The 26,001-nt window shown below is 35.6% G+C and overlaps 1 protein-coding gene across 1 annotated transcript in view; it reads left to right on the top strand.

Annotated features, from left to right (window-relative positions):
* The window catches only part of LOC137465341 (lysine-specific demethylase 4C-like), a 117,836-nt gene that overhangs the window by 19,658 nt on the left and 72,177 nt on the right, over window positions 1–26,001 (top strand). Inside the window, 6 exon segments of the mRNA XM_068177359.1 lie at window positions 2,668–2,849; window positions 4,578–4,794; window positions 5,687–5,763; window positions 11,804–11,859; window positions 25,161–25,204; window positions 25,207–25,268. Of these exon segments, the coding sequence (XP_068033460.1) occupies window positions 2,668–2,849; window positions 4,578–4,794; window positions 5,687–5,763; window positions 11,804–11,859; window positions 25,161–25,204; window positions 25,207–25,268 (638 nt within the window).

Below are 26,001 nucleotides of genomic sequence, written 5' to 3'. Positions count from 1 at the left end.
CGACGTCCCAGAGGAGGGGTAGATGATCCTGTCGATTATGGCAGGGTCGGAGTCTCCACCCTTGGGGGATACATCCAGAGACTCGATTATGGCTTGTTGGTCTAAGGGGGTGACTCTGTTCTGACCTCTCTCAAGTCATGGCGACTGGCTCTATGGGTGTTGAAGGCTGGCTCCGATTCTTTGACACTTCCCTGTCCTGTAGATGTTGATTGTTGAGCAGTCCTTGCTTTGGTTTGCGGTCTGGGTCCAGTTTTAGTCCTCTGCTGGGGTCCGGCAATTAATATGTAGCATATGCTAAGCCTCCTGGGAATTAGGAAGTCACCTCAGGGAGCAGCGGCTGAACTACCCAACGCCATGAAGGGGACACAGAGGGTTCAACTTGTTAGGTATAAAGGGGTTCCAACAAAGGGGGTTAACCCCAGGGTATATATATATTGAAGCTAGAGGGGTACAACTGGAGTGTGAACTGGGCATAAGGGCAGATACGTCAGGTAGGGGAAATATGAACAGGGGTGAAATTAGTGAATACATTCAAGCGAACCTCTAAACTGTGGAACGAGCAGGCATAATTTTGAACTGTGGAATAAACAGAACAATGGTTAAACATACAACCAAATGGCTCAACCCTAAATTTATTCATAACAGAAGCAGTGGTAAAGCTCAGATCCAAGGGTGAGGATCTGAGGCCACAAACTTGTGTGGAGTCTGGGGGGCTCCAGGTGATTAAGCAGTGGTAAAGCTCAGATCCAAGGGTGAGAATCTGAGGCCACAAACCTGTGTGGAGTCCAGGGGCATCCAGGCATTTTCCTGTCCCTGAGAGGGGGAACAGAAGTCGATGCCATAGCCTAAAACTGGGGGCTGTGGTGGTCCGAAAAGTCAGTTGAAAAAGGTAAGACACCATTGGGCCAGTCACGCTGAAAAGGCCAATTCCAAAACTCTCATATGAGCCAGAATTGGTTTCAGGACTACAAATATGAAGATGGATTTTTTAATAAAGAAGAGCATTATAGGCTGAGGTTGGGCAAAGTCTTCAACTATCACGGGAGAATTATTTAGTGGTGGTAAGGATGGTTCAATCAAAGGATGTCAGTTTTAAAGGGGATAATGGGTATGGAAGGTAACACAAACACATTCTGTGTGCCTCTTTGTTTTTTTCATAAGGGAGAATCAAGCTCTGAATTTTCTGTGAGGTCACAATAATGAAAATATCTACAATAATGAGTACAAGCTCCTGAAGGAAAATAATGTAAAAGGAAAAATTTTAAAAAATACCTGTATGGCTGAAGCTACTTGTAAGATGATTCTTTAAAGGAAAATTTAAATAGATAGGAAGAGAACTAGAGAAATAACTTCCAGAGCTATGTGTTTTACAGTTCTTTAAAATTGCAAGCAGTAGAAAAAATATGATTGAACAGATTTTTTAAGCAAAAACTTTGTTAAGCTTTTAACTTCCAAAGTAAATAGTTCAAAAAGTTATAAAAGTTATGCTGGCATTTCATATGCTCTTCTTCTCCTTGTGTTCAGCCGTTTTTTCACTGGTGTTCTTTTGAAGCTAATATAGCTAAGTTTTTCAACCGAAAGCTCTGCTGCTAGATATTGACAGCTTTTTTGCAGTTGTTTTCTTTGTGCCCTTCTACCCAGATTATTGGCAAATGTTTATTGAATTGTTATTAGTTCTTTTGAGAAACTATAAAAAATTATTAAAAATCACATACAGGATATATATATAGATATATATAAATTTATTACATTTGGCTTGCTTGTACACAAAGATTTTAGTCGATATTTTATTCAACACTGATAAAAATGTTGTGGATTTTATAGTGATTTTGTAGCAATGTGTGATGTTTATCATAGGAGATCCATAAAGCCTCTGCTTTTTCATAAAGTGGAGAAAGCAGTCGTGGGCTGAAGGAATGTGATGAATCAGCTTAATGTACTTAAATGTTTCTCTGTATTGGAATTTTCTTCTTCTGAAGTGAACGGTTTTTCTTAAATACATCATTAGAAAAGGACAGTATGCTATAGATTATTTCTGTTGACTGAATGTTTAATTCAAATATTTTCACATTTTCCTTTCCTCATTCACATAATTTTGATTGACACTTACAGTGCCATTTTGATTTAATAAGGCACGTAAGGATTCAGCATGCATGTCTCTCTCTGCTTCTTAGATCTGATTGTTCCCCATTACTCCCTGACTATAATGTTTGCCTTTTTTTCCCCTTTGGAAAATGAGTGTCACTCTCCATGAAGAGTTTGTGAGGTGCCATCCTGTGCGAGTGGAGTGATTTGTCTGGCACTGCTGCTGGGACACAATATCTTCCATCTATAAGGAATTTAGGGCCGTGTGCATGGAGGGAGAGGGGATAGAATTTGGAGGCATTAAAGAGACAGTGGGAGAGTGAGACATAATGTTGTTGATACAAATACAAATTGTAAATGGTAGGGCTATTTATGCTTTAAGTGAAGCAATCAGCTCATGACAGAGATGTCAGGGCATTTAATTGTGGGTTCTTCCTTACACAACATTCTTTTAGACTTCTGCATCCGTATTTGTTCACAGACTTGTAAGATTGTTTTATCTTTGTTAGCACACATGACAGATTAATTGTTGTTTATCTTCATTCAGTGACTATAATGTAGACATTGTTTGCTTTCTTTTAGAGCTGCCTGAGACTACCTTAATTGAAGAGAAAGTTCAAGAGTCAGAGGCATGGGCCAAGCCTCTGGTCTGCCTGTGGCAGACAAGACTACCCAGTTTCAATGCTGAAAAAGAATACAATGCAGCTTGTGCAAAAAAGGAACCTCACTGTGCCGTTTGCACTCTTCTCATGCCATACTATAGGGTAAGCAAGATTCTCACAGCTTCATCTCTGGATGAAGTGTGAAATAGCTGCCTGGCTACTTAATTTCCAAGAAATTATAAAAAAGATACACTTACGCATTTCATTTGTAAGAGAGATAAATAAAATCACTGGCATTAAAATTAGAAACAGATACTTCGTTCACCTGTATCTATCCTTGGCTGCAGACACTGTACGCCTCTTACTACCATTTTTGCTGGGTTTGTCTTAGTGTGTGTGTGTATTTTCCCTTGATATTACACTTTTAGGTGTGATGAACTGTCACAATCCGCTTATTGCGGGGTGTCGTGATGGTTCTTTTCACCGATCCCAAAAGTACAAAAGGCAAACAACAAGGGACTATCAGTTAATCACAACAAATGCACCTTTATTATGGGCCAAAACAGTAAATGCGATAGTGGGGATCAGAAAGGAGATAAAAGAATAGAGAGGGAGAGAGAAGAGGGGAATGGAAATAGCTACCAACACAGGCGAGATCCTCAGTGGTCCAGACGATGGGAATCCGTCTGTCGTGTCGGGGGCGTCTCCGAAGTTCTGGTCGACTCGGGGGTCCAGTTATAGTCCACAGAGGAAAGAGGGGGGAACAAGTGTAACAATGAAAGTCCATTGTAATCGCCACGAGGGAACAGGTGAGTCCACAGAAACCACCAAAGCAAGGCGAATAAAATAAAGAATAAGTCCATTGAAATTACTGAAGGAAAACAGGTCATGTCATTAGTGGTCAGACCACCAAATTCCACTCCTCCCTATAGTAGGGGTCTCAGTCTCAGTCCTTGGGAGGAGGGTTCTCATTCTTTGTTCGTCACAGTGGTAACGAGGCAGATGAGGGGTCTTCAATGAAGGACCACGGGAGTCCCCCCAAAAGTTCATTCGGCTTAAGAACGGAGATTAGAAGCAGGCTGCGCATCAGGCTGTCCCATGCTGGGTCCATGTCAGGTCTTTGCCAAGTTCTTGCCAACTCCTTGCCAAGTTCTTGCCAGGCCGTGTTTGGAACAGCTAGCATGATGGTTCAGTGGTTCCACCTGCACTGTGTCCTGTTCTAAGCCGGAACTGCAGTGGGGGAAGGGATTCTTTCTCGTGGCAATCGGAAGGCAGATTGGAGAACAAGGGGCTTCAGATGGGCTCTTACATGAACCCAGGTAGGTTTGTATCTTCTAGCTATTTCCTTACATATCCATCTCCAAATACTTTTTATCAGAGCCTATTTTATGCTGCCTTTGTTCAGTGTTGAGGAAATAAGTGTTTTCACAGTACTTAAGCCTTCTCAGGAAAAATATTCCCTCAGAAACAGTCTAATGCAGAGCACTGTTTGACACTGTCTTGTGGAATTACTGTGTCAAATGGCAAGTAAAAATGGTGTTGTAGTACTATATTGCTAATTTGGAAGGTGCTAAACTGGAATTTCCTCAGTGTGGGAACTAGGAAGAAAGCCTTTATTGGACTGGACTGAGTTAAATGGCCCAAGAGGTACAGTACCATTGAACACCACTGCAATAACACTGGTTTGCAGGCTGAGTGCTATTCCAGATGTCACAGTTATTTGGAACGATCAAGGTAGGATGACTATGATAAATACTTAGAAGCAGTTAATTTTCTCATGAAACTGTTGCACTTAGTACGAAATTTGGGAGGGGTGGAATAGTTTCATCACTGTCAAAAGGAAGAGCAGGACTCTCTTTTAGTAAAATATAGATTTTGTTTATTTTCCAGCCAGACAATCAGGATGAAGAAAGTCCTACTTTCAGTGAAGCAAACTCAGCAGAAACACTGATGACAGAAAATGTGAAGACTAAACCTTTTATTCCAGAGATGTGTTTTATTTATAGTGAAGAAAACACCGAAAACTATCCATCAAATGCCTTTGTTGAAGAAGATGGAACAAGTCTTCTGATTTCATGTGCAAAGTGTTGCATACGGGTTCATGCAAGTAAATAATCCAATTGTTCTGTTGCCAGAAATGTAATTCTAAATTTTGTTTTATTGATAAATAATAGTAAGCTAGGCTTCTAGCATGTCTTTAAAAGTACTTGAAGAACTCTTCCATTTGTAATGCTTCAATCACTGGCTAATTTTTTTTGAAAACTGTGTTACATTTTCTGTAACTTACGGTTGCTGTGAAAATACTGAAGAATTAACTGTCTTGTAAACTTTCAATGATCCCAAACTTTTGATTCTTTTTTCTGACCTAATGATTTAATTGCTCTTTTGCTTCTCTATTTTAAAACACTATGCAATGCTAGTGTGTCCTTATTAAGTAGTTAGGGTGAAATTCTCCTGGAGGACTTGTGAATATTGCTCTTAAATTTGGGGATGCAGTATTTTCCTTCACTTAGCATTCTTTTTTTATTGCAAGAGTAACTGATGAATGCACGGATTTTTCTGCAGTATCTCCCAAAGACTATAGAACTGTAATAGTTAAGTCTAAAAGGTCTATGAGATATTTGGAAATATGGTATATTTGCCCAGAATAAATGTCAGTACATTAAGTCAAATTTTTACTTCAGGGAGAGTTGGTGATATGATATTGCAATAACAAAAATAAGAACTTCGTTGTGATTATGGTTTTTTTGGGTTCTTGGAATTTTTATTTGCTGGGGTTTTGTTTTGGTTCTCTTATGGAGGTTTTTGTGGGTTCTTTTTATTTAGGTTTTGAGAAGATATATTTTACAGACTATGACGTTAGCAGTAAGCCTAGATTGTAAAAGTGTCCTTTGTCACAGGACAGAAGTGTTTTATTAAGGTTTATGTATAATTGAACTGTATTAACATCATTGATAAAAAGGCAGAATATAATAATCAATCTAGCTGTCTTATTCTAGGTTGCTACGGTGTTCCTTCTCATGAAATCCATAACGAGTGGTTGTGTTCTCAATGCAGAAAAGAAGCCTAGACAGCTGTAAGTTGTTTGGCTATCTAACACACTAGAGATTAAGGGAGGAAAAAAAAGGTAGCATATGCATTATTTCATGTGGTATGTAGCCTGTGTATTTTTTCTGATCATGATTGCTGGGGAAAAACAATTTGTAAAATAGAAGAATATTTCAGTGCAAAATGTAATGGCATTTTGATAGACAAACTTGGAGTAGTTTCATAGACTCACGAAAAGGATTGGCTAACAGGATACAGTTTTGTGAAAAACATTGTTAGAGTAAACAACTGAAAATTAAAATGCATGTAAAAGAGACAAAAAATGAGATTTCTCCTAAATAGGTAGAATCCAATTTTCGTCTTTAATTGGTTACCAGAATACCCTCTTATAGCTTCCTTTTCAGACAGTTGTGAATTTGAGGAACTTCTGAAATACTTTCGTGATGATTGTTCTAGATTCAGGGGAATATAAAGGGGAAAAGTGTAAGTCTGTTGCTATGAGCTCAGAATTTAATTATCAGTTAACAAACGGGGCTAGAAAGCCCTGCTACTCTATCAAAAATTTAAAAATTGTAATTTCTTTCAGGGACATTGAAGCTATGATTTGGAAATAAGGGAGTTCTAAGGATCAATTCCTTATTCATGAAATACCATTTATGACTAAATCACATATTTTTTGTTAAAGACACTGAAAAATTAAAGATGTTGCCTTGGGACCTAATATTAACTGCAATATAAAAATAACACTTTTGAGTGGAAATAATGGGTGTCTTTTGACTCTAGTACATTTTTTAAAAGTCACTGAAAAAATCATCGAACAAAATCCAGTCTTAAAATTTGTTAATTATGTGTTGTAGAAAGGATTCTAAAATTGTTTTAAGATTTTAAGGTTACAAATAATCTTGAAGTGGTCATTTAGATGGCAGCAGTAAGTGAATGATAAGAACAACAGTGAAGTGTCTGGTGAGTCATTTATACTAACACCTGTGAAAAACATTAATTTGAGAAGAGTTATTCACATTTTACTGAATAAGTTTGGGGTTATTCTCATATGATGCATATAGGTTTCTGATAATAAGGAAAATACGAATTTAAGGGAAATTAGTTTTTTAGCCAGATTATTTCAAGAGATGACATGAAGTAGTGAAAGATATATCAATTCCATATGGGAGTTGGCTGAATGAAAATTTTATGTGATGAGGTTTTAGAACTGCTGACGTTCACTTTGTGACGAGAGTGGTCACAACTGCAGTGGGCAACAGGAACTACTGCTTAGGTAGAGTCTACCATATTATGTTTGCAAGGCTGACAACTCATAAGTACTCTCCCTTTCTCTGCTGAACTTCATATGATTTATTTTTCAATAAAGTTCAACACTTTGGTAGCATCACCTTACATTAACTCCCCTAGTTCCTGTGCAGTCATCTTAAACAGCTTAAAGTAGACCAGTTTAGATTTCCACATATGCTCCATAATGACATGAAAAGTAATCAGCAAATGATGCCCAGAAATTTATTGTCTTAATGGTTAAGAGTCTGATGAGTTGGTGGTCTGAGATATTAAAGTTGACAGCACATCCATATTGCTATGTGTTTGGCAAATATTATTTTCATCATTTCTCTTCTGCCACTGCCAATATCAGAATTTAAAACACCATCAAAAGCATCTGAAGGGTTAGGATTCTTGAAATCCTTTGCTTATTCTTTACTCCCATGATCTGCCACAGCAAAAAAGTCAGTGGCCTGTTCTTCAGTAGATACCTGTTTGTATTCTGTTATTGTCTAGGTTTTTAGAAATTGATTGATTCAGCACTTGTTCAATATGTTTCTTGTTATCTGAGAGAGATTGACACCTGCTGCCTCGCGTCACCCATTTCGCGTCTTTTTAAAAAACAACAATACATTTTCCAGGCTGATGTCACCTCACCTAAGCTCTGCAAACTCTTGTAATCACTAATAGCTCTGAGACTGCTATTAGTTTAAGATCAGCATGTCAAAACTTTTGAAAGACCATATTATTAAAAAAGTGAAGTTTTTATCATTCACGTGTATGTATTTTACAAAGCATTATTCACCTCCCTGAAACAGCTGGATTTCTGCTAATTATCTTGGGTAGCGGATGACTACTATCTATTACACCTACATCTTGCAGGTGAAAAAGAACAGTTCACGTTTGCATGTGAATGACATGTAGTAACAAAGACTAAAAGACAGCAGACAAGAGGGCAAGTTTGTAAGTAAGCAGAACACTAGTCTAGAGGTTTATTCAATCTTCAATATTTCATTAAAACTTTCCAACCTAATGATGACTTAAGGCATTAAGAATGGAACTTTATTCCACAAGTATATCTGAATGAAGGACTCTCTTGGGGTACAAATTCACTTCCTTCAGGTTACCAAAACAGAACTACAGAAAGATGATTTTGTAGCTTTAGCAATTAAACTGTACAAAACCAATACACACAAAAAATTACAGCTATTCAGTTAAATATATGAAAGGTAAAGCTTACATTAAAAAAATTATCCAACTATCCAGATGTCCAATAACACATATTGTCAACTCTTTGCATGCTGAAAATGGTGCTCTCTTTCAGTCCTACTATCTTCTTGTTAGCTAACTTATAAAGAAATACACTGCACCTTCTCTACAGTTTCTGGAGTGTGCTTGTGGAAATCTAAACTGGTCTACTTTAAGCTGTTTAAGATGACTGCACAGGAACTAGGGGAGTTAATGTAAGGTGATGCTACCAAAGTGTTAAACTTTATTGAAAAATAAATCATATGAAGTTCAGCAGAGACAGGGAGAGTACTTACAAGTTGTCGGCTATGCACACATAATATGTCAGACTCTACCTAAGCAGTAGTTCCTGTTGCCCACTGCAGTTATGACCACTCTGGTCACAAAGTGAATATGTCAGCAGTTCCGTAGAATCTGAAAAATCATACAAGGGATGCTTAAGCTTTGTACTAGAAGCAAAGCCTGAAAAAAATCCATGGAGCAATCTTTCTGCTCTTTTCAGCTTTGATAAGAATCCAGCTGAAGAATTGTAACAGTAGACATGAAATGTTGAAAAAAACCATGATGGAAGATACAAGCGTTGCAACTGAAATTGCAAGAAACCAAAATTCTTTTAATCATTCCTGATAGATGTCAATCATTCCATAAGTGAGGATTGAAAAGATGTAATCTTCTTCGTATAATGAGGAGAAGGTAGAAAGAAAAAAAAGTCACATTTTGTAATGTAAAATTATGTGCGTATAATGAAGAGTAACATAAGCAATTACCATTCTGTAATTTTTTCCTCTTGTGTCTAGTCAGATTGTCTCTAGGAATAACTTGTACCCTTTACCCTTCATATTTTCCACGTGACTCCTTGTAAGAAAGGGTATGTCTTTCTTGTCTTTTAGGGACAAGATGACTTGTAGAGACTTTAAGCTGCATCAGGAGAAGTTAATATTAATATCAGGAATTTTTAATAATTTTTATTTCTAAAACTAGTGAATGACAGATACATAGAGATTTTATAGAAGCTACTCCTTTAATATTTTTAAAAACATATTATGGAAACATTTTTCAGGAATAGTTGAAGAAGACTTGATTGTGCCTTGAGGCAGAATGATAAAATAGATACTGAACTGTGTTTTTTCTATAATTCTCTTTTGCTTTTTTGGATAGTATTATTCATTGCAAACAATGTGGCTGTAGTTGTCTTTGGGGAAAAATTTATTAATTCAGTATCCATCTTAAATATGCTAGTATATTTTTGTTAGTGTGGAACCTCAGTCGTGACATCCGCATGATAATAATTGCTGGTACGTATTTCATCGTATTTGTCATTTTAGGATAATGTCTCTGTCCCTTCAGAGTTTGGATGATAACCTTAGATTATCCTAACAGCTTTCACTTGAAAATAGTACAATTCTTTTATCTAATCCTAGAATTATACTTAAGATAATATGGTTCTCTTTTAACCAATCTTCTGTATATTAAAAATGACAAGTTTATTAAATATATTGCTATCTCAAAGTGCTACCTTCCCTTTTAAAAAATCAGCAATTCAAGTTAGTCCTACCAACCTTCAGCCTAAAGTTTTATGCTTCCTTTGAATTAAATGCGTATGTTTCTTTTCTGAATCAATTTTTAAATTTTCATAATTTTTTCATATAATCATGGAATATCAGGTTGGATGAGGACCTCAAAGATCGCCTGGTCCAACGTCTCTTGGCAATATCTAGACAAGACAGCCTAACACCCTGTTCAGATGAATTACAAGTGTCCAACGTGGGAAAACTCACTGGTTCTCTTGGGAGATTATTGCAATAGTTTTTGCTGTGAAATTTTTTCCTCTTGTGTCTAATCAGATTGTCTCCAGAAATAACTTCTACCCATTACCCTTCATATTTTCCATGTGACTCCTTGTAGGAAAGGGAATCTCCATCTTTAAATACTGGAACCTTTTCAAGTCTCCCCTAAGCCTTTACTCATGGCCAAACAAATGACTTCCCAGTCCTTTGGTTATCTATATGGCCCTTCTCTGGACCTCTCCAGCCTGGCTACACCTTTTTTGACCAAGACTAAACACAAAATGTGTTTCCTATACCTGTTGATTTACATATATTATTTTAATTGTATTTTAACTTGCTGTGTAGTACCATAAGTCTCTCTGGAGAGGGAGATGCAAATAAAGAAAATTCCTTATTTCCACAACCTTTTTTTTTTTTTACTGTAGGGAATATAGTGTGAGCGTATTCTACATGCCAGCTGACACAGTTGAGACTTCAAGTTTCTACATGAATTAAATAAAAAATCACATTCATCTAAATTTTTGCTTTGGATAATAATTCCTAAAAAACTGCAGCTGTTGCAGAAGATCTGAAACAGATTTGGCTCTCTGTGGGAATTATATACACACATGTCTTCCAAAATTTACTTTTTTTTATCTCAGAAGAGTGCTCAATATGGGAAGATTTAGTTACTACGAAATACCGACTTCCTGAAAGTCCAGCTTCCTGGATGTTTGAAATTGTTTTCCCTACACTTCATATTGATTCCTAAGAGAAGGAGATTAAGCTGAAGATGACCCATCTGAGAAATTCCCTTCTGGCTAAGGCATTAAATCCTGAAGAGAAGGTTGATTGGAAAACAAGGAAAGAGAAAGTTTTGTGTAATGAGGAATATAATGGAAGTTATGCAATATTGGTACAACCTTGTTTCAGAGTTGATTTCTTAGGAGGAAAAATTCCTTTTCATTCTTCTGCTTACAAAAATTGTTTTAAATTATGTTAAATTATACTTTCTTAAAATCATAGCAGTTACGTTAACTTCATGGAAAATTTGGTCTCTATTAAGCTTTTGTATAGTAGTATGACTTTGCAAAGCAATGAAGCATGAGAGCACTGTAGGAATGAGAATTGTCTTAATAGCTAAATCAAACTTTATTATGTGCAGATCCCAACTATGAATATCATTAAAATATGGAAACAGAAAAATACCTATATCGATTTAGATTGACAGAGCCAGACATTTCCTTGATGACTATTGCAGTTTATATTATGAGAGGAAACCGATTTTGAGATTCAGAAGCGTACTGTTTTCTTGCAGTTTCAGCATCTTTAAGTAGCTGAAGTAGTATGCTTTACAATATGCCAAATTATGTCAAATTTTCATCCTCTAGAATATACCTGCATTTATGATACATAATACATCTTTATATTCTACTAGGCAGTAGGTCCTGATAACAGTTATTGACAAAAGAGAAAAGTGATGCAGAATGGTCTATGCTAATGGACAAAAATGGCCATAAATCAATCCCCCCAAAAATATAAAAAAATAAAATGATATTAAATAAGTCATCTGCATGGATCCAGAAAGTGAAACTGAATTCATATAAAGTGCCTTGATTGAGAACAAACGCCTCATTAATCTTAAATGCTTCAGCTAGAAAAAGTTAGTGAAGTCAGGAAGAATAATGACTGGCATTACAGAGAATGCAATATACTGTACAATGAGGAAAGATGTGGTCACCCAATAGCTATAATACATAAACATGGAGTACCTTTGTTATTTAGACAACAATGGCTTTGGGACAGGAAAGGAATAGAAAGAAGAGCAAGTCAGGAAACAGGTAAACACACTTCAGTGGCTTGCTTCATGATCAGGTCATTTTGAGAACAGATCCTATGTTGAAATAGCTTAGCAGAATTTCTTTTTCTATAGAGGAACTTTTTTGTGCTTTGTATATTACTTATTGATAATCAGTCTTTGGGTTTACTTGCATTAATCGTTAGAGTAGCCCTTTAATTGAAAGGATTTTTAGTTTATTTTTCCCAAAGGCATGAGAAAAGTGGCATGTAAGAGTTTCTCCACATTCCTGCTCACAAACTGCCATATTCCACTCCACTGAAAAGAATTATTTTGAATGTTTTTTTGTAGTGGTGCCTTTCTCGCTGATACGGTGTCATCATTTCCATTATAAACTGCTGTTTTCAGAGCCTGTTATCTGCCAAAATTAACTCAATACGTGTGAGTTGGTGATATAGTATCTTAATTTTCAGACTGATTTTTCTACCAAGCCTTAAATGCATTTGAATATTGTTAATAAAAGAAACTATTTGACAGGAAAATGTCTATAATAGTAAAATTAAAACACTAAATATTTCTGTGTTTTTTTTGTTTTCAGAAAAATTAGACATGCTGATTATTTTTTAAAAATATTTATTTTTTATTTTTTAAAATCTGGAATTTTGCAAACCTTCTCTGAAAAAAAAATACTTACTGGGAAAATTTTAAATGCTGATGGTAACTATGTATGGACTCAGTTGTGGGGAGCATTATATTTCTTTCTGATTTTGGTATTAGACTAGTAACAGAATATTTGTTGCATGCAAAACTCAACCTTTGAAACAACATATTTTAACAGGTTTGTAAATATGAGGTTTCTCTGATGCTGTAACAGAAGCCAAACTGAAGACCATTAGTCTCAGAAAATATATTTTTAAATAAGTGCTATAAGGCTCAAACCCAAAGCTAATTTTGACCTTTCATTCCCTTCATTGGAGTTTGCCAAAACAACTTTTGCCATTGATACCCATGTCAAAAGGCTTGACAGCTTTGGTTGCCTCCAGCTATGTGGATATTCTCATATTACAAGGAAGACATTCCCTGAAGGGTGAATTATGATTTCAGTCAGATGTAGTTTTGAATCTGGTCCTGTGTGGAGATGGAATTGGACCAGAGAACCTCCCTCAAACTCATTCAATCTTAATTTATCCTCAGAGACCATATCTGATCTCTAGAGGTAGTGCTGCAAAGTCATTGAGAGGAAAAACATGCTAAAAAAAGCCAGTAGCAGGATATCTTGATCTGGCCAGCTTGTATTATGCTGCTTTCTTAAAGGTACAGTTTTTCTTCTGAAGGTACTCAGGTTAAAATCTAATATTTGCTGCCAACAATAATGGGATTAAGCCTACATATTTTTTATCATATATAAATACATATTAGATACACCATCATTCCTGTTTTGTTTGCTAAGCATTTGGTCTTAGTGTTCATAGAATCATAGAAAGGTTGGAAGGGGCTTTATGGATAATTTAGTCCAACACCCTACCATGGACATGGTCTTTCACTAGACCAGGTTGCTCGAGGCTATGTCCAATCTGACCTTGAACATTTCCAGGAATGTCTGGAATTTCCAGGAATATCTACACTTCTCTAAGCAACCTGTTCCAGTGTCCTATGACCCTCAGGATGAAGATTTTCTTTCTTATATAACCTAGACCTACCCTCTTTCAGTTTGAAGCCTTATCATCTTTCTTGTAGCCCCCTTTAGGTAATGGAAGGTGCCATAAGGTCTCCCTGAAGCTTTCTCTTCTCCAGGCTGAGCAACCCCAACTCTCCTAGCCTATCTCCACAGGAGAGGTCATCCACCCTCTTGATCTTTTTCTTGGCCTTCTGTGGACCCATTTCAGCAGGTCTTCTGTTGGGGTCCCAGAGCTAGATGCAGAACTCCAGGTGGGTCTCTGAGGGCCAGAAACACCTCCATTGACCTGCTGACCACACTATTTGTGATGCAAGCCAAGATGTGACTGGCTTTCTAGGTTGTGAGCCAGCTCACACTGAGCTTCCTGTCAACCAGCAGCTCCAGCTCTTTCTCACCAGGGCTGGCCTTGATCAATTCTCTGCCCAGCCTGTATTTTTTGCTTGGAATTGCCCTAGGTGTTTTCCTCTGTGTAAAAGTGATTTTTGCATTCTCTCAATATTTTGCAGGAAGAATAATCAGTATTGTATTTTCAATGGCTTATTTATTAGTGTTTTGGGAAAGGTAATCTCATTCCTTCTGACTCCTCTTCAAAGGAGAAAATGTAATCTTTCTTGTTCAATTGTATGGAAGCAGTTGCTCTTTCTACTTTAAGGATTTTCTAGATCTGAGTGACTCATAAACACTATCACAGAAAATACTTTAACTTCAGGGATCTAATAGTCTCAATTTTATACTTTATGGATGTGTTTTACTTCATATATGCACATTCTAGGGAGAAAGGACACATAGTACCCTGTCAAGTTGTGAGAGTTTTTTTACTCCAATTACCCAAATGAATATTTTGATTCTCATTTCAGTCTCAGTCTCAGTTATCATTCCTTCTCTGGCTGTGGAATTGTCTCAATATTCCCATTTTCCATCTCAACCCCCCTTTCCTGTCATTTTGAAGTCTTCTTATCCTAGCCAGCTCTCTCCTGCTCTTTGCAGTCTTGGAGATCACTGTTAATAATACTACAGTGTAGTGAAACACTACTTGCTCTTTATACTGTTGCTCTACGTTGGTATGATATAGAAGCTGCAACTGCACGGAAGTTTTTTGCTATCCCTAAATCAAGGGCAGGGCAGACTGAATGTTTGCAGGATTAGGTTACTAAAATGTGGAAATTAAGTAGCTGATGATTTGTAAACTTTAAATTCTCAGAGGTGGATGTCTTGAACAGACTTGGATGCAACTGAAAGAGTAAAATGTTCATCCATAAAAAAAAGCGTGGGCATGTTCTATTTTCAAGAACATACTTTAAGCTTGCAGCCAAAGATCTTTCTACATGTTAAATAAATATTAGCCTGTGGTTGGTATCTCTTTCATGGAATTACTCAGCCTCCATAATCAGTGTGAACTTTTATCACTTAAAATACAAATGAAGGTTGTGACTTGCAGCATCTAGCAATTCTGTTCAGAAACTGAATCTGAATCTTTTACTAGATAAATATCATTTTTTCTGCAGGTTATTATTTTTTGCAAATATTTTATCACTAAAAAAAAAGAAGTTAGTCTCTTTGTCTCTGAAGGCAATAGCTTGAATTGGATACAGTAGTGGACTTTGAAATTCAGCAATTTCAAAAGCTAATTACCAAGGGAAAAATGGAAAATTCCTTTGTGTAGAAAGATTAGCATATTCATTAGTGGACCATTGCTGAAAACAACATTTTCAAGAGAAACATCAACCCATTTGTCTTTACACAAGGATAAATATAGACACAAGTATGAATAAGCTGGGAAAATGAGATAGCTAAAATGTAGCAATGCCATATCCAAATGTACATCTGTGTTAATACTACTAGGAGTATGTCCTTGGGCATTACAATGCAATGGAGAGAAGAGATGGAAGACTAAAGATACCTATTTTCAGTTCAAAGGTTTCTATCTATAAAGCTAATCAGAATGGCCTGAAGAAAACCAAATATATTTAACAGCTAAAGCCCTGCAATTTTTATCTGTTTGACTTAGCTGTAGCAGAGTTGAACATTAGATGCTTGTTTTGATTAGTTGTTTTTAGAGGAGACTAGTAAATTAGCATTATTGTGACACATCTTTGGAGCAGTTGACTCTTGAAACTGTTTTGACTTCTTATTACAAATATTTCAGGGGGAAAAAAACCAAACCCAAAACCTTTCCAAACCTCTAACCACTTTTCTTAGGTTTTTAGATGCTAGTTGAAATCAATTGACTTTGAGCTGATGAAAAAAGTGTCGAAATACATTTTTTACTGAATAGGTAGTGTCCTACTTGGTGCTTAAGACATTATCAAAGGACAGTGACTTTATATTGTTGAAGGGATTAGACTAGACGTAAGGAAGAAGTTTTTTACTCTGAAGCTTCCCAGAAAAGTGATGGATGTCCCATCCCTGGAAGTGTGCAAAGCCAGGTTTGATGGGGCTCTGAGCAACCTGGCCTAGGAAGGTGTCCCTTCGCATTGCAGTGGACTTGATGATCTTTGATGTTCTTTCCAATGTAATGCTTCAAATCTCTAGCCAAAATGTATTGAAATTACTTGAAAATACTACTTCAGGTAAAATCACTATTAAATAAAGCTGTGACAATAAAGTTACCACAACAGCTTATTAAGTGAATGATAATAATATATTAGTAAAATTGTTTTTTTGTTTGTTTGTTTGTTTTTTGGGATCATGGACTGGGAAAATTAAATATACATGATATGTAATATATATTTCAGTGTGTGTTTAGTGCCAAGCATTTGGGTTTTCCATAATATCTAGGTAGTGTTTCTGCATATGAAGGTTGAAAACTGCAGGTTATGTAGAGCAGTAAGATGTGCCATAAGAATTAAACTGAAGTCTGTTCTAGTCTGTTATTATCTCTTTCACAGCAAGAAATTAATACTTGATGAAGAATATGTGTCTTGAGCAGGCATTCCTAATGCTTTCTCAATCTCCTACAATGTGGAAATAAGAAACTGTCTTAGCCAAAGGCAGTATCTTTCTATTTCCTTAGTAAAAAGTAACCTTTGCTGGATTTCTTTTTCATGAACTTAGGCAGATTCTTTCTCAACTAATGTAAAATTTTAGCACCCACATCTGGCAAACAGACACGTGTGGAGAATCTTTCTGTTTTTTTTTTTTTTGTTTTTTTTTTTTTTTTTTTTTTTTTTTTCTTTGTTTTGAATCTACTACTGGTTTATTTCAATAGCAACTGACTTCTTATTGAAGTCAAGCCCTTTTCCAAGTCTCATTTTTTCAGTCACATCTGTCAAACATTACAGTCATTTTACTGGCTTCACCAGCCACAGCCTGTATGGTTATCCCTTTTGCCGAAGCTGTTGCAGGAGATGTTAGCTGAAGATGGGCTTTTGGCTTATTTTTAGTGAGGCCTGTGAAGTAAGGGCAATCAGAAATGAGCAAGATCTTAATAAATTACTGAGATAACCTGGAAAACAAGAGATAATTAGAGAAAATTTTAAGATACTGGAGCTAGAATACAGATAAAGGATGGAGCAGTGATGTCAGCTGCTGCTCTAGAAAAGATTCTGAAGATTATTGTCTGTGTGCTACACAAGTCATGGCTGTATAAGCACATCTCCCCAGATGTGGAATAAAAATGGAACATATTTTGCCTGACATCATGGAACATATTTTGCCTGACATCACTGAAGATCTCTTCTCATTGCATTTCAGAAGGGAGAATGTGGCCACAGATGAAGTCAGTTAGGTGGAAAAATTGTGGTTGTTTAACTGACTAAGAGTCTATAGATGGAAAATGTCAAAAAAAGAAAGGGACAATAATGGGGCTTTTTATGTTTACATAAAGTAAAAAGGAAGAGGCTTAAGCAGGGAATCTACTTGCTAGTTTAAATGAAAAGCTTCCTAATGGCATGGATGCCAAAGAGCTGGATGAGATTATTAGGTTGCTTATGGAAACTACATTTTAAGAGGAAATTTTTGAAAATGTGTCAGGCACAATTCATTAAGAGTAATATATATTATATTTTACCCTGTCTTCCAGTGACATAAGCTTGAATTTCTTTTTAATTTAACTGGATAAATGCAATTATTTTTAGATGCTATTGTAATTTACAGGGCCTTAGCTAAGCAGAAATAGAAGTTTAACAAGAAAAGGAATTGTGTGGTGCATGATCCTAGTTTTCAATAAAAATAACTGTTAGATGACTTAATATATATCCCTTTACTATGCTTGGCAGAATTCTACTGCCTTGCTGTGTCAGACAGCTTCTTGTCTCCAATGGAGACAACTATTGCTGATGAAGTAGGTATGGAAATATGTAAGTGTGAAAACTGCTTTTTGTAAGTGTTACTGTGAATATGACTGAATTTTGGCAGACACTAAAAAAATGCTCAAAGATTAGCAAGTGTATTCATTTTAAAATATAAATGAGTGTGAACAGGCTTAGGTTTTGTGTAATATTTATCCATGCAACAAAAATTAATATGCGGCTATGCCTGAGTAGCGACATACCCTTCAAAAAAGGTGATCCATCTTCTGGATGTATGTACCAAAGGAAGCATGGTTAATTCATACTGACTTGAGGTTTTTCCACCAATTTCTTGAAGCGATTGAAGCAGAGAAGTGAGATTAGGGTTGCTGGTTGCAAAAATGTTTCCATGAAAACAAGGGGAAACATTTATTCCAGAAACACTGAATATGATATATATTGTTATATAAAAAAAAGCATAATTTCCACAAAAAAAGCTGAAAGATTAAATAAATGTTATTGTATAAAACCTGTGATTTTTATGAAGATATCTTACTTTATACAGCTACTGGAAGAGAGAAAACCTTCTTGTAATTCTAGAATGTTATAGAGATTTTTTTAAGGAGATGAGCAATTTAGAATGGTCTAAGATTTAATTTAGATACTTATAAAATAATTCGCTTATGAAATTATTATTTAATGCAAATACGAATGACAAAATTACTTGTTTAAAGGATTTGCAAAGTAATAATGAAAGAGAGATTGGATACCTTCTAAGGTGATGCTTTATAATGAAATACATTCTTTTCCTGATTTTTACATAATAAGCTGACAGCAGGTACACAGGCATACACAGACATGCTCTTTGAGAACACAGAACCACAGAATCATGGAAGAGTTTGTGTTGGAAGGGACCTTTAACTGTTATCTAGTCCGAATTCCCTGCCATGAGCAGGAACATTCTCAATTAGATCAATTTGCTCAGAGCCCTGTATGACCTGACCTTGAATGTTTCCAGGGATGGGGCATCCACTGCCTCTCTGGGCAATTTGGTCCAGTGTTTAAGTACCCTTATTTATCAAAAACTTTTTCCTTATGTTTCATTGATATTTAGAACCATTTCTTCTTCCAAAATATTTTTCCCCATCTTTTTTATAAGTCCCCTTTAAGTATTGAAAGGCCATAATGAGGTCTCCCCAAAGCCTTCTCTACTTTTCTTCAGGCTGAACAGCTCTTTCAGCCTGTCTTCATAGAAGAGGTGCTTTTGGAGCCCTGGACTACCTCAGCAGGTCTATGTCCTTTATGGATAATAACATGGGTAATAATTACTAGTTCACATGTTATTTCACTGCCACCCATGGCATGTATATATTTATTAGGAATATTAGTCTTTGTAAATGTCAGGTCCTCTGAGTTTTCATTAATTGTAGTATATTGAAACAAATTAAGCTAATAGCTATGTTGTCTTATATAGGAAAATATATTGCAATGCAGACATAATAAACACAATAGTTTTAATGGGCTTTAAACATGTGTACCTACCCACACAGCTTTGTTATGAACAATGGTGAAATTGACTAATTCTTAGGGATCTAATTACTTATAGCCTGTGTCCAGCAGACAGTGAACACGTACCCACCAACACTTTTTGCTTACCAAAGATACATATAGGTGTTTTTGTAGAGGACATAATATTTTGTTCCTATAGGTCCTGCAAAAGGGTAATCTTTTTATAGCTTCTAATGAGGGTATTTAGAGCCACCTTCTCTTTTACTTGGGCTGCTCTTCTCCATTTTCCCTCTTTTTTTTTTTTTTTCTATTTTTAACCTAATATCAAAGCTCTGTAGTTAGTAGGTAAAGATATGACTTCTGCCTCTTCCTGTGCTGTTTAACTTAATTTGTTTGTAAAATATATTTGTAATATTTTTTCAAGTCCTTGGACTCTCAGTCTAGTTACATTAGTAAGTTACACAGCAGATGATCTAATGAAAATTTTCCATAAAAATGAAAAATACCCATTAGAAGAAGAAAAATGTCATTTTTCAAGTAACAAATTTTGAAGTAAAGTGACCTAAGAATGTCAAAGCTCTTAAAATAGGAGCAAATGCAGTCTTTATTTTGCAAAGCAGAGTTAAAGTATTTTTGTGGCCAATGTTAAGAAGGTGCTCAGATTAAAAAGAATTTATGAGGAATCCCCTGAACTTTCACATTTGAAAGTAAAGAAAGAAGGTTTTTCCCTGCAAAGTTTTCTGATGAGTTAGACTTATGCTCTTTTCCCCAGTCTGCAGATGTTACTCTATGTCTAAATCGTAAAAGTTCATGCTCTGTAGAACTACTGTCTTGGTTTTAGACAGTTTAAAGAGCTGGACACTCTAAAATGAGTTACCTCCTCTTAGTTTCAACCAATCCCTTTCCACCCATAAGGAACCCATGCGAGTAAATGTAAGTGAAAAAATAACAGTTTACTAACAAGCAAAAAACACATAACAGTAAATAATCACTAGATACAAAATCACTAAATCTCATGAAGCCCTGGGAAACAAAAAGAAACCTAAAGTGGTGGAAATAATGTTTACAAGGTGGCGCCCTCCAGGGTGCCTGTGTGGCTTGAAAGACACAGGGAGAATGGCATGAGCTTTCTACCCTACGGTGGTGCATTCAGTCAACCACATCATCTGGGAGATAAAGGGAAGGAAAGATGGTGGACAGAGAGAACCTTCCTGGGGAAGCAGGAGTTTCTGGAGCTGCTCTAGTGGCAGATAAGTACCCATGCATATGGCATCGGTGCCACCACCCACTGCCTCCTCCTGATGCCTGCTGGGCTCTGCTTGTGTTGGTGCTGATGTCCACCACACTGCACAAGTGTTCAGGGAGGGAGAAGAATGGTCTGTCAAGATGTGGGGTGACCTGGTCCCTGGAAGCGGTACAGGGATCACTCTGAAACAGGTTTTTATTGCAATATGCTTTTTTTTCCTAGTGGCTACTATTGCAAGAACAAAAACAAACTTTACTGAAAGCGGTATAGTTTTGAGGTTTTGGGTTCCCTGATTTAATAATCAGTGTATACTTTTAGAAAGGGAAATGTGATCTGGAACATATTAGGTCCCATCCTAACATTGTTGAGGATAGAATAATGAACTTCAATTATCTTATTTAAAACTCTACAATAATATTAAGGGTGCTCTACGATAAAAGGGCGCTCCATAAGAAGATGTTCTGTTCTCCATGGTTTTGGTTGGTAAAGCAAAATTTTTGTGCTTGAATAGCAAAGAAGATCCAGTTGGCACAAGAAAGTGTTTTTCTATGGTTAGGAAAGATGATTTTCATAGGAAATATAATATAGCATTTAAATAAAGTTCTTGCGGACATTTGTAGTCTTCATCATTTTTAAGATAAGATCAGACTGGAGTATAACAGAAAATTCTTTGGGGTTTTACTTTGTTTGTGTTTTTGTTTGATTTGCTTGTTTGTCCTGCAAGGCCAACTTAAATGTACACGTTCAAAAAACATGGTGTTATAGCTATACTGTCACAGAATATCTTGACTGTGTTTTGTACGTTTGTTCTTTTAGAAAAAGAAGCAGGAAGAAGAATAGCTATGTTCAAAACACTTTTTCATCAGCTCCTTTCAAGGGATAGAAGATAAAAAAGATAAATAAAAGGAAAGAATAGATTCAGAAATGAAGGAGAATGAAGAGGAGGAGTGAGGGGTTGGAAAGACGAAAAGAGTGTATCTGTTCAAAAGCTCAGTTTTAAGCAGAGGTAGGAAAAGCTGTGTTTTTTAGCGTGTTATCTGGGGACTGCTAAACACCTTGCCGAGTGCCCTGAAAGAGGGGGAATTGTACTGAAGATCAAAGCAATGAAGGTATACTGCAGGAAAAAGAAAATAAATTATTTAAGGTAGATCAATAGCTTATGGGTCAGTTTCTCAGTAACTTCTGTTAAACTCATTATGTCCCATAGTACTTTGTTTTACCTTTGTAAAATGTGTGGCAGTTTCCAGCCTTTCTACGGCAGTACTGATTAAAAATGTTGGGGATTTTTTTTTTGTTTTATTTTTTTGGTGTTGATTTTGTTATGTTTTTTTTTTAATTACATTTCAAAGTGATTCTATCGCTTCATCTGTAATACTACCTTTTTTCTTTTGGTTGTATGAGTTGTTTTTGTTACTGTATCCTTTTCTTTCTCTGTAAGGAAATGCTATGCTTGTAAGTGGCAGTTTGTAATGCAGTAATTAATTGCATTAGCAGTTTGCTTATCCTCAAGACCAGAAGAATAGAACTGATTTGTAAACCATCATGAAAACTCACTTTTTCTACTCTATTTTTATTTTTAGGGGTGGTGCATTAAAGCAGACTACTGACAAAAAGGAAGTAATATATTCTTCAGGACTATATGTGCTTATTTTAAAATTTATTTCCATTCCATTCCATGTAGAAAGCATTTGCAACCCGAATTACTTGACAGTGTCCCTTTAATAGAATCTTACTTCTATTGAAATGTGGCACTGACATTTTGTTAAATAGTTAGATAGTAGAATGTACATTTCTTTTAGTATTTGCAAACACTTGTTCCAAATTTTAGTCTGCTGGCCTTTTTGGAAAGAAAGTAAATGAGAGAGCTCATTTAACATTGTTAGCATGTCTCATCAAACAGCAAAGTGTATTTTCTTACATTACAATACTTTTGAACTTCTAAACCTAGTATTTTCAATGAATTAATTTTAATCATGTTGAAATAATTTTCAATTCTGAAGTCTTTTTTTTCCAAATGTACTTTTGTTGCACACTGTCAAAAATTGTTTTATTGCTGACATCACATTATTACTGTATCTGGCTGATAGAAACTACAGCAAGTAACTCTATTAGCGAAAGTGGAAAATGTTGCAGCTTAATGTTTTTTCAAGCCCAATAGTAGAATAGTCTTTATGCATTTGGAATAATTTCATAAATAATTAGCTCATCTTAGTAGCTTAGCAATATTGTATAGATCTCTTTATTTCATGCTTTGGAATGCAGTGGTAAGACATAATATAGGTATGACATTCTTTTTCACTTACCAGGAAAAAAGTGGAAAGAATTTATCTATCAGTGGTTTGCAATTGATTTCATGACTCTTGTCCAGTTAGAAGAAAGTTTTTTATTTAACTCAGGCCATATCTTACCTTCAGAAAACATTATTATTGTAGTTATTTTAATGGCAATTTTTGCCAGTACATTAAAATTCTCAGCTGATTTTTAGTTCTGCTTTAAATTCCCTTAAATTTGTTACTTGGTTTACTTGCTAAATACAAAGACAGTGACAATAATATTATATCAGTAGAATTTATTATGCCCTTTTGATATTTGATGTTGGTAGCTTCCATGTTGAATCTTTAAAAATATGTATATCTTTCTTTGTATATCAATTTAATTTTTTTTTAAATGTCTCATAAGATTATTTTGAGGAAAATCCACAGAGGTTTGCATAAAATCACTTTTCTTGTATAATTATATTTAGGGTTTTTAGGTTTACATTCTATCACTCTGTAGGTTAGTTTTATGAAATTATTAAATGGGATTTCTGTAAAACCAGTTGAACTCATGTTTTTAGTTTTTTCTGTAACACCTTATAGTTGTTACACATTGTGGAGTTTTTAATCTGTCTTTCAGTATTAGCTATCATTTCAAAATTTTGAGTTTTCAGAAAAGTATGTTACAATTTTACCTTTTTTCTCCAACAGCTGTAAAATCTAACATGTGCATTCCCTTTGCTCCTTCTTTACTGTGTACATACTAATTAGAGATACAGGAAGAGCATGTCATACTTTTAAAAACTATTGGATCAGTCGGGTATGTGTGCATGCAGTAAGCAGTTTGCCATATAGGAAAGCTGAGATTCCTTTTTTTCAGCAGAACACAAGAATTGTTTTGAGTCTGTTGGGTTGAGAGATTTCAGAGGTTAAGTGTTTAGTTGAAGATTCATTGAAGAGGCATTTTATTTATAGCACTTCTGTCTCATAAAGCTTAGATGGTAAGACAATGTGGTTTAGTAGGTGGTCAGGTCACAATGAGAAGAAAATGGCTATTATAAAAAATGTTTTAGAAAGTCTCAGCTTCATGTTAGTTAAAACATGAAGAAACTGTCACCATAATAAAAGGCTGGATCTGCAAGCTTTATCTGTTTTTATTTGGGCTGAACTGTATAACTTGCTAATTGATACGTCATCTTTATGTACAGGTCTTATTTCACACTTCGACCAATACAACTTTAAAGTCACGTGACAGGAGTTTTTTTGTCCCTGTGTGTCATAATATACTTTCACAGATGTTTTTGTCAAGGATTACTTACTGAAATATTACTGCTGTAGTGCAGGAAAGAGAATTTATTTTTGTTTTCTGCATCACCCTTCATCACCTTCAGCTTCAGCCCACGCTCCTGTTAATCTGCTAAGATGCTCATGTAATGTGTGTTTCTTCAAAACGTACAAGTGGAGTGAGGCAAGCATTCAGAGCTTACAGAAATAGAGCAAATGGGGTAATGAAAACAGACATACAGTAAATGACAGGGAATAAGGCAAATATGAGTCAAAAAACTGAAGTGTTTTCCTTTATTCAGATTTACTTCTACCCCAAAACATTTTAGATGTAGCCTCAGAAGGCTGCTCTTTGATAATAAAAGTGTCGTAAGCTTCTCTTGTGCTTCATGAAATACACACTTTCAATATTAATTTCAGGATTTTAAAAATTTATTTTAGCTTTTCTTATTTTGAGATTCATGTATCATGAGGATTTGGAGTGCTTTCTGATGCATATAGGAAGCATGTTGTATCATCTGACAAACCTCCTGATATTCCATTGAAGTCTTAAATGTAACACTGGTCCTAGGCACTTGCAGGTGCTTTTGCTACCAAAGGAGATCAGTTCATGTTAGGCATTGCACTGGTGGCTTGATCATTCAGCTGCTTGGATGCTGTTGTGTCTGTAGACAGAAGGCCTTGATAACATTTGCATTTAATTTTGCATTTTAGTAGATACATGATTGATTGTAATCATGTTTGTTGTGTAAGAATAGTTTCTCAGGTCTGAGTAATGTTAATAATGACTAGTAATTGCTGTAGATGATAAATTACACATGAACCAAATAGTGTGGTGTTTATGTATGCATCTGAATAGCACACCTACAAAAACTTCTTACTAAATAAAGAGTAAAACAGGCTTAAAAATTGTTGCAATAAAATCTCAGTCTGAAAGTTTATTGACGCAAAGTGGTAGTGTTGCAAAGTTTGTTAAAATTTGTTAATGAAGCTTAAGAAAGTCTAGTAAGGAAGTAACTACAGATGGATATGTTTAAGAAAACCAAACAAAAAGCGAAAGTGAAATACACAGCAAGCAACAACTTTAGCACTTGTATTTCTATGAGTTTTTTCGTGGTATTTTTGACTTGCCACTTTTTACAGGTGGGCACATGTAATATGTGCAATTGCCATCCCAGAAGTCAGATTGGTAATGTCACAGAGCGTACTCCGATAGACACTAGCAGAATACCCTTGCAAAGATTAAAATTGGTGAGTAGTATATTAATATATGCTCCGTATATGCATTGCTATTAAGGTGTTCCAGTATTTGAATGTATTAAAAATCTGAATTGTGATGAATATTGCCAGGTAAAGAGCAGTAAGTTATGCTTAAGGTAAGAAATAAATAACAAGGGTTTTACCAAGATGGGCCTTTTGAAACATAGTGACAGTTCATTAGCAGTGGTAACAGTCTTTGGTTCTCTATTAAATGTACTTCAAACCTGTTCTTCCCCAAGAGAAGAGTAACAAACTTGACCATTATCAACTGTGAAAGTTTTGTTTTTGGAGTTGTATTGGTGATGAAACCCAAAAAGGCAGGGAATAAAACATAGTACATATTTGTGAGGTCTTTTTATTATTGATCTTTACTGCAACTATTTATGAAGGTGAAAGCATGCATGATCTGTTTGTTACATGGTATCTCTGCCGTCAGGGTATTGAAAAATATGCATACACTAAATCCCACATTAAACAGTATCCTTCAGGAATGCTGATGTACTCTAGAAAAGGATACGCACAAGTGCAAAATGTGGTTTTTTGCTATATTATACTGTAATTAATTAATCTGTCAGTGTGTGCATGACTGTGATGTTGTCAGATAGAAAGAAAGTGATTAGTGGCCCATTTAAAGTCTTAGAGGAAGTGTAAGTTTTCTGGATCACCCCACACTGTTTGCAATGTGGTTCTTGGTTGACCTTACCTTGTACTCACTTATTTTGAA

This window comes from Anomalospiza imberbis, chromosome Z, assembly GCF_031753505.1.
Source record: "Anomalospiza imberbis isolate Cuckoo-Finch-1a 21T00152 chromosome Z, ASM3175350v1, whole genome shotgun sequence".
Lineage (NCBI taxonomy): Eukaryota > Metazoa > Chordata > Aves > Passeriformes > Viduidae > Anomalospiza > Anomalospiza imberbis.
The sequence above is the reverse complement of the archived record's forward strand: the minus strand, read 5'-3'. Positions and strand labels throughout refer to the sequence as shown.